At 42.3% G+C, this 9,736-nt stretch overlaps 1 protein-coding gene across 8 annotated transcripts in view; it reads left to right on the top strand.

Moving 5' to 3' along the window:
* The first annotated feature begins 467 nt into the window (after window positions 1–467).
* Window positions 468–9,736, top strand: part of nav1a (neuron navigator 1a) — an 83,713-nt gene continuing 74,444 nt past the window's right edge. For 3 of the 8 annotated variants that reach the window (XM_047360565.1, XM_047360550.1, XM_047360526.1), the window contains exons 1-2: window positions 468–681; window positions 926–1,735. In XM_047360565.1, coding sequence (XP_047216521.1) covers window positions 961–1,735 — 775 coding nt within the window. In that variant the 5' untranslated portion in view covers window positions 468–681; window positions 926–960. The remainder of the gene's footprint in view (window positions 682–925; window positions 1,736–9,736) is intronic. The other 5 variants (XM_047360573.1, XM_047360556.1, XM_047360533.1 and 2 more) reach the window with 3 other exon arrangements.

Genomic DNA, 9,736 nt, shown 5'->3' with positions numbered 1-9,736 from the left:
GTGATGTGAGGCAGCAATATAATGATAATTTCAGTTATATTGGCTACTAGTTGTGGCTTGATAAATGGCAGTACGTCTCTTGCTTTTTAGATTATTTGAATCCAATAACTGATTTCTGGGTCTTCAGTGGCTGGAGGGTAAGTCATTCAAAAGGATGTTGATGTAAGAGAAGGTTAGGGGAGAATTATAACCACACAAGACGTTTACTATCTGGTTAAACCCTTATTGCTCTTGTTCGCTGGTGAGCAGCGTAACACAGCATCTGCAGTGTGTTTTGGAAACAGAGGATGGAGCGATGAATCAGCTAGTAGGAGTAGAGACTGACCACGCGAGTGACAACAAAAAGGAAGGAGGGAAGGAAGGAAAGAGGAGGACGAAGGAAAGGAGGGTGAATGAGCTGCCGGGGGTATAATGAGCAACACAGTGAGAGAGGGAGAGGCAGAGGGAGAAGAGAAAGAGGAAGGAGGGGGTGTTGTTGCTGCTGCGACTGTTTCTCCTGTCAGTCGGCTGCTGGTTGCTTGCCGAACAGGAGGTAGCACAGAGCAAGGTAGTACATTGAAGGGACACTGAGGTACAGTCTGGTCAGGTTTTCATCTTTGTGGCTCAGGCAGCTGTGGACACGCTTGAAGCTAGTGGATTTTGGTGCTGGACAGAGATCTGCAAATCCATGGATTATCATCAGTGAGTATTGCTGTCACTCTACTAACCTACTCATAATTTTCAGCAAAGAAGTGAACCCACAGTCTCACACTGGAGGGATTCTGGCTCACTCAGTCATGACCCAGGGGTATAAGGGGGCGCCAACCAGTCAGCCTTTGTGTTTTTATGCATTTCTTTGTCCCCTTTCTTCCTCTGCTTCTTTTAAACAGCTTGTGTGTGTGTATGTCTGAGTGTGTTACTGATGCTGTTGCTTTTCTTCCTACAGGAGGGATACTGGAGGCTAATGTGGCTAACATTAGCATGACGGCTAAACCCAGAGAGCTGGACCTGAGGTCTGCAGCTGTCTCCTGTCAGGATAGTTCAGCCCAGCCCATGGCCTCCAGGAAGCCACAGGCCAAGCCCTCTGCATTGCCCCAGGCACCTCCATGTCCCTCTGGGACAGAGCTCAAGGTGTATCGGCCTAACTCCGGATCTATCCCCATTCCAATTCCTAATTCATCCAGGCTGCGCAAGCAGCGATCGCTTGGCAACTTGTGTGTGCTCACTGATGCTGAGAAGAAGCTGCACCTGTACCAATCCCCTCGATGGAATGATGATGCAAGCCGTCCAAGAGCAGGGACAAACAAAGCCGGACAGACCAAGACAGGTCAAGCAGGTGGCGGTAGACCACCTCTGTCTCGGACGCTCTCAAAGTCAGAACAGTCTCTTTTCCAGAGTAAGCCCAAATCCTTCGGCTCCCCAGCTGTAAATTCAAACATGGGTAAGCCGAGTCGAATCCCGGCTCCTGGCAAGCCACGCGGACCTTACGCTGAGGTCAAGCCTATCAGTAAGGCCTCTGAAGTGAGTCCTGCAACAGAGTCTGCTGACCAACCTCTTAAAGCTAACTCCAATGGGGCTGAGAGTGCTGTCAAGAAACCAGAGGAGAACTTTAAATCTGGAGCTCAGATATCAGAGGAAAAGAAGGAGAAGAAGGGGACAGATGGAGAGAATGACAAGAGTTTTCTGAAGGTGGACCCAGAGTTAGTTGTGACTGTTTTAGGAGACCTGGAACAGCTTCTCTTCAGTCAAATGCTGGGTAAGTGCTTTGCACCTTTACTCTCCTGTCTTCAAAGTGGTGTGTCCCGGTCTCAACTGACCCGGTGCCACAGTGAGCTAGATTTATTCTTTCTCTCTTTTTCTGACTTTAATTGAGCAAATCTGTTTACATGGATGCATTTTCATAACTAAAAGCAACGATCATGCATCACTGGATGCAGAGGTCAGAAGACATCATATTCCTTCATGTCCACTGGCTCATACAAAAATCAGCCATTCGTTAATAAAGGCCGTGTGAGTGGGACTCGTGGGGTGTGTGTTTTCATTCGGTAAATAAAACAGCTACACATCGAGCCAGGCTCTGGTCACAGTGGGCCACGTATTTAGCTTCACAGCGCCCCTCCCTCAACCCCACCCCTTCATCATCCATGTCTATTGATTTCCAGGCCACTGACAGATGGTCACTATCCACCCTACTCCCACACCCCCACTCCCCATTACCGAGGGCAACGTGTCGGAAGAGAGAGTGGAATCTGAGCGGGTGGCTGCATGGGCAGGTAGTCGTCCACAGTGGATATAAACAGGCTGCGGTCATTCGGACATGCTTCTTTATCCTAACTCTTAGCTTCTCAAGGTGTACTGTGAGATTGATGACTGTGTTCATAAGTAACATGTTGAACAACAACTTGTCATTTATAGACACTCTCTGTGATTCTGTGTAGGGATATTGCTCATTCCTTTTTTATCCATCCCTCTCAGCCGGAGCAGATAGCATCTGAAAGTGCATGAAATGGGGAGAGAAAACAGTATAGTGTTGATGAGAAGAAATAGTTTTCTGCCTATCATCAAACCCTCTTCGATCTTCTGCATTTCCTCCTTCTCTCTTGAGCAGCCTGCCTCGTGCAGCAAAGCCAAAAATCCCAACCAGAATGACCTTGCCACTGCAGCCCTCAGTGTGTTTGTTCTCTGCATGCTCTTTTGTGTGTGAATGCTGTGGGACATGTGTGTGACCTTGATTGCCGTTGTGAAGTTACCGGTAGCACCCTCATTAAGCAGCCAGGTGGGGTGGAAAATGTTACAACACACACAACAGATTTAAAGACAGAAAGCCCTCCCAAGCATGAAGGTTGATAGGAGAAAATGGGAAAGGCAGGACCATTTTCACAATGTCAAACATAACAAGGAAGATGATAAAGATAACGGCAACATGGTTTCCACTCCAAAGAAAGCAAAGGGAACTTGAACTTTAGCATTTTTTTAACTTATAAACTATAGCAAAAGAAAATTCAACATCTTGAAGTTTGAAAAGTGAAATTGTCAGGAAAGTAGAGACTTTATAATTCATATTCACTTTAGTTCTCAATTCCTTCAGGTTAGGTTGCAGAACAACAAACACTGTAATGGTTAAAATGTTGTCAAGTACAATTTGACCACTAGGGAATATTGATTCTTTACCAGTAAAACCATTAACACCTCTCACAGCTCACTTCTGTCATTTACATCTCACAGATCAATCCAGCAAATTCTTGAGCTTTCAAAGCATGTGACCAAGATGGCAGAATCGAAGGCGAGTGGCATATAATTCGGCACCATTAAAAGAAAAGGTTACTATCAGTAATAGTTTATTTTGCTGTAATAGACAGGGCCCTATTTTTAGCAGTTTAAAAGAACTCAAACTGAAAATGTGGGACAGAACCCAAAATTAGCAGATCATAATCATCTAATCTTTCACAAAAGACACTTAGGTTTGCTGCTTTTTTTCAGTTGGCCAATGGCAATAAGATTTCACTTTGACATAGGCTGCCAGCTACATCAATGCATCTAATCAACAAATCCTGAGTCTGCCAGGATATTTTAAAATACTTTAAAAGACTTTAGCTTTTACACAACTATAGTTTGTGTACTTTGGTCCGAATCATTTGATGAGTTTGAACTAAACCTACAAACCAATCTAGAGCATTTAGACTGTGTATTGTTAGATGTGTAACAGGCAGAAGTACCAAATCTAAATATAAAAAAGAAGATGTTGAATTCTGTGCTAGTAGAAAACATTGAGAATTTAATTATACTATTAGTTGTTTTTTTGGTATATTTCAGGCAAAAGTATTTGAGAAGTGTACCAAATGGTTTTAAGAAGATAGCTTGATAGTTGCTTAGGTCTTCCATGCTTTACGAAAATGATGAGATGCTTTTGTTTATTAGTATGTTTACTGTACCGTATCCCATATTGCAATGCATACCTTGCCACAGGTAGGCACCTAGTCACTCAGTGAACACCTAGTAGCTGTGTCAATTTGAGGCTGATTCATATTCACACCATCAATGAACCGCACCAAGTGGAAACGAACCAGTTTTCATTTTAAACGGCCTAAACACTTCAGGTGTAAAAACACTCTTAGAGAGGACTAAGACAGCTAATGCACTGGATTTGTAGTTTTGCCTGAAGACACAGACGTTAGTTGGCTAAAAAGAAACTACAATCTTACAAACAGATCTCTTGTGTTCGTGTATGGACTTTTTCAGTTTACAATGTTTTTAATTGCTACAATCAGCTAAAACAATGGGTCCATCTTACTAGCCTTTCCCTCCCTGAGGATTTCTTCACTTTTCTACAACATTACTGTGATGTATCTGTGTTCTACAGGAAAAGGAGCTTTTACTGATAATGTCACCAAACCTCACTTGAAATTATTTGAATTATTCTTTTAACATGAGCAATACACAAACCAAATATTGGACATTTCCTTACAACCACTCCTTTCAAAATGGTGGTGGCGGATAAGCTCTGTGTCATGATTGTCACACTGATGCTTATTATGTTTTTTATTTATTAATCAATTAGTATAGTTGCAGCAAAAAAAAGTTTAAATGTTTCCCCCCTGCATGTGCGCCTTTTCTCTTGGTACTTAAATCTACTCCTACAGTCCAAAATCATGAATGTTAGATTATTTGGTGTCTGTATAACAATACTTAGGTTGGGGCAGTAATTTTTGTGGGAGGTCTCATGGAGTGGCAACCTGTGAGGCCATAATTTATTTACCATATAGCAAAAATAAAATCACATTTTTAAATATTGAAATGTGAAATTTCAGAAAGGTAGAGACTTTTTAGTTCTCATTTCCTTTAGCTTTGTTGCAGACCAAGACATTTTATGGATTGGGTCATGACCCTAGATTTTGTATGCTTTAAATTATTATTAAAATTATTAAAAATAAGCTTGATTATCACACTGCCAACTTTTGTCACTGTAACAAGCAGTGTAATTGTCATAATTACACATTTCCAGGAATTCCAGGAATGCGCAGTGGAGTTTAGGGTAAGAAAAAAACAGAAATAGAAAGCTAGAAGCAATACCCACTGACCTATAGTAAATCTCTGCCAGGAATCCCAAGTCATCAGTTGCAGTGGGTCATTATTGTCTGCCAAAACCTCCCAAAGGTATATCACAAAACCACAGCATATATAGAGGACATTGTGTACTTGTGTGTCTCAGTACAGATGATCATGTGAATTTGCATGTGTGTGCTGAAGAGAGGTTCATTGTGACTTGCCCTGTAGCTTTGCAGCTGTCGGCTCATCCTTTTTTGTATCTGCTTCTCCATTTCCGATGGGACACCTGCCTAATTGGGTTCTGCCCTGTCACTGGAAGATAGATTATGGATGCTCAGTGGATCCACACCTTCCATTCTCATATACAATCTAACCTTCTCATATTTTGCTTACCGGGGATAAGGGTATGCTGGTACAGGACATTTTTCTGCAGAAAAAATATAACAAATTAATTTGTTATGCCAACTGTTAGATGCAGGGGGTAAATAATATGTCTGTACCTTTTACATGTCATTTTGTTGGACATCTGGCAACATTATGTGTGACACTGTTCTTTTGAGATTAGCCTGTGGTAATAGATAAGTATGATGTAGAATGCATCTGAGGTTGTATAATCAAAGACCATCTGGTTACTTAAAAAAGAAACCCCTCCTAAGCATATTGGAGAAAGCAGAAAAAAAAGAACAATCCTAGTTATTTCAAGGTCAGGATTAGTTCCTGCCATATCTGTTTGTCTTTAATCAGACATGTTTAACCACTGGATGATGAGAAGCTTTTCGTCTAATAGATTTGAGGAACTACTTGACTAATGTGTGCACATGAGGGAGCTTTAGATTCAGCAGGTCTTTCATCCAAATCCAGAATGTATTTTCAGACTCTTGTAAGAGCAGATTTAGAGTTAAGGCTGCACATGGAGGATGAAGAGAATGAACACTAATTGTGAAAGTCTGCCACTATAATGACTAAACTTGAAATGCTTCAATAGTAAACTAAAGCTCTGAACCTCAGATGTCTTCCACTAATGACTCTCGTGGTCCAATCCAGCGGCCATAATGAGGTGCGTTGGAGAGGGTAAGCTCCCTGAAGCAGTAGCACTTCTCAGCATGGGGCAGGAATAGTTTAGAGAGAATCCCAGCTAAGACACCAACCAAGCTTCCGGATTAAGCCTCACATAAAGATAATGAAAAGATGCAACCCCCCCCATTCCACTAATCACAGATCTATCACCCTGGAAAAGGCCATCCATACAGACTAAAATAAATTAAAGATTAAAGTCATCAGGGCATCTGTTTGGCCAGAGATTTAGGCATTTAGAAGATTGGTTAGAAGACTGGAGAAGTTCTGTGGTCTTGGTGGGCAAAATGTGACTCAAGTGACACATGGATGCTCAATGAAGCAGCCCATTGAAATCCCTGTTTCTGTAGACTGATATTGAATAGTGTGTGGATATGTTTGTGTGGTTTATTTTTTCTTCTGCATCAGACTTTGGAAAAATAAAGCAAACAGAAGAACTGACAAATGCTTTGAAAAGAACACAAACACAACTATTCAACTATTGAACACAAAACGTGTGCCATGTTCTGTCACAGATGCACTCTGCTCCCCATATTTCTCTAGAGGGTTCTTTTGCCGTGCCACGGCAAAAGTCAGTTCATAGTCAGTTCCTCCATTGTGATAGGAGTGCTTAGTCTCTAATGTGATGCGGGAGCAACCAGGGCGCCCTCGTTCTGCCCTGGGCTTTGCTGAGTGAAGGATTCATGGGAGTCGTCCTTTAATCGAGGAGTTGGTGAGAAGCCAAATAAACACAAATGCCAACAGAAGAGCGACGGAAAAAACATTTTTAACATTTCTCTCACAATCTTCCTCTTCCTCCCTTTCAACTCTGATGCGAGCTGACGGCCAGCAGTGTTCTGTCACCAGACACACAGCATTTCTGGTACGAGTGTTTTAGGAAGAGGACAGGGAACATCTTTTGAGCATGACAGAAATGTAACCAGAACTATTCATAGATAAGGTACTGTTCACACATACAGTAGCCTTTAAGTTTAGGCCATTGTTTTTAGTCCTTTCAGTAGTGTTATGTGTGTTTGTTTGTGTTTGTATGTGGGTTTTAAAATGCTCTGTGGTCAGTCTGTAAAGACTTAATGCAGGGACCATTGCATTAGTGCAGTCTGCTTCCTGCCATCCTCCTCCTAAATCAAATTAGTACTCAGTGTGTTTTTGTCTCATCAGCTCTCACATAACAGCATCAGCTCTCACTTAAATAAAAGTTGCATGGTTACAATTATCTCATTTAATGCACCCTTTTGAAAACATAGAGATGAGATCTTATGTTTTAAAAGATGTTTGAAAAAAAGATGGAACAATTACCAAAAAGTCAATCATTCAGTCCCTTTCACAAGTGTTAATACCCCTTGAACTTTTTTATAATGTATGACTGTGAAGTTAAATTAAAATGACACATTGTTTTCAAACCTACGTTTTCCTAAATAAAAATCTAATATGTGTGGTGTGCATAGGTATTCAGCCCCTTTCACTCTGACTCCCTTAAAATATAATTCAGTACAACCAATTACCTGCAGAGTTCACCTAATTAGTAAAAAGGCTCCATGATTGTGTAATTTAATTACAGTATAAATACATATGTTCTGTGAGGGCTTCAGTGGATTGTTACAGAACATGAGTAAACAAACGGCTGCTTGGTGGCGCAGTTGTTACCACTGATGCCTTGCAGCAAGAAGATCCTGTGTTTGACTCCTTGCCTGGGGTCTTTCTACATGGAGTTTGCATGTTCTCCCCATGCATGTCCTCTTGCAGTTCAAAAACATGACTGTCAAGTTAATTGGTCTCTCTACATTGCCTTCAGGTGTGAATGGGTGTGTTTCTGTGTTGCCCTGTAATGGACTGGTGACCTGTCCAGGGTGTACCCTGCCTGTTGTCTGTAGACCACTAGAGATGGACACCAGCTCCCCTGCGACCCTGTCCAGAAGAAGTGGGTATAGAAAATGGATTGATGGAAGGATAGTGAATAAACACTATTGTGATGATCAAACAAAAGTCTAAAGCGATAAAACTATATCTCAACCTTTAAACAACTCAGGGAACACTCTTAAATCCATCATCCTAAAACGGAAAGAGAATGGTACAATTGAAGAGCTACCAAGAAATGGTAAACTAAACTGACAGATTGGAGAAAGAAAAAGAAGCAACCAAAAGCTGCATGGTTACTTAGAAGGAGCTGCAGAGGCCCACTGCTCAGGTGCAAAACCATTGCTGAAACAATGCCACTAGAAGTCCTGTTTAACTTTTGCCAGAAGGTGCTCTGGCATCTTGCTTTATGGAGGATTTTCTTCAGCAGAAACAGGGAGCTTCGTCAGAATTAATTAGATAATCGGTGGAGACAGATAGAGGGCAAGATGATGAAACTGGAGGTTCACCTGCCAGTAGGACAACAGCCCTACACATACAGGTCCTTCTCAAAATATTAGCATATTGTGATAAAGTTCATTATTTTCCATATTGTCATGATGAAAATTTTACATTCATATATTTTAGATTCATTGCACACTAACTGAAATATTTCAGGTCTTTTATTGTCTTAATACAGATGATTTTGGCATGCAGCTCATGAAAACCCAAAATTCCTATCTCACAAAATTAGCATATCATTAAAAGGGTCTCTAAACGAGCTATGAACCTAATCATCTGAATCAACGAGTTAACTCTAAACACCTGCAAAAGATTCCTGAGGCCTTTAAAACTCCCAGCCTGGTTCATCACTCAAAACCCCAATCATGGGTAAGACTGCCGACCTGACTGCTGTCCAGAAGGCCACTATTGACACCCTCAAGCAAGAGGGTAAGACACAGAAAGAAATTTCTGAACAAATAGGTTGTTCCCAGAGTGCTGTATCAAGGCACCTCAGTGGGAAGTCTGTGGGAAGGAAAAAGTGTGGCAGAAAACGCTGCACAACGAGAAGAGGTGACCGGACCCTGAGGAAGATTGTGGAGAAGGGCCGATTCCAGACCTTGGGGGACCTGCGGAAGCAGTGGACTGAGTCTGGAGTAGAAACATCCAGAGCCACCGTGCACAGGCGTGTGCAGGAAATGGGCTACAGGTGCCGCATTTCCCAGGTCAAGCCACTTTTGAACCAGAAACAGCGGCAGAAGCGCCTGACCTGGGCTACAGAGAAGCAGCACTGGACTGTTGCTCAGTGGTCCAAAGTACTTTTTTCGGATAAAAGCAAATTCTGCATGTCATTTGGAAATCAAGGTGCCAGAGTCTGGAGGAAGACTGGGGAGAAGGAAATGCCAAAATGCCAGAAGTCCAGTGTCAAGTACCCACAGTCAGTGATGGTCTGGGGTGCCGTGTCAGCTGCTGGTGTTGGTCCACTGTGTTTTATCAATGGCAGGGTCAATGCAGCTAGCTATCAGGAGATTTTGGAGCACTTCATGCTTCCATCTGCTGAAAAGCTTTATGGAGATGAAGATTTCATTTTTCAGCACGACCTGGCACCTGCTCACAGTGCCAAAACCACTGGTAAATGGTTTACTGACCATGGTATCACTGTGCTCAATTGGCCTGCCAACTCTCCTGACCTGAACCCCATAGAGAATCTGTGGGATATTGTGAAGAGAACGTTGAGAGACTCAAGACCCAACACTCTGGATGAGCTAAAGGCCGCTATCGAAGCATCCCGGGCCTCCATAAG

The sequence above is a fragment of the Girardinichthys multiradiatus genome, chromosome 1 (genome assembly GCF_021462225.1).
Source record: "Girardinichthys multiradiatus isolate DD_20200921_A chromosome 1, DD_fGirMul_XY1, whole genome shotgun sequence".
NCBI classification, from domain to species: domain Eukaryota; kingdom Metazoa; phylum Chordata; class Actinopteri; order Cyprinodontiformes; family Goodeidae; genus Girardinichthys; species Girardinichthys multiradiatus.
Note: the sequence above shows the minus strand (reverse complement) of the source record. Positions and strands in the feature narration are given on the sequence as shown.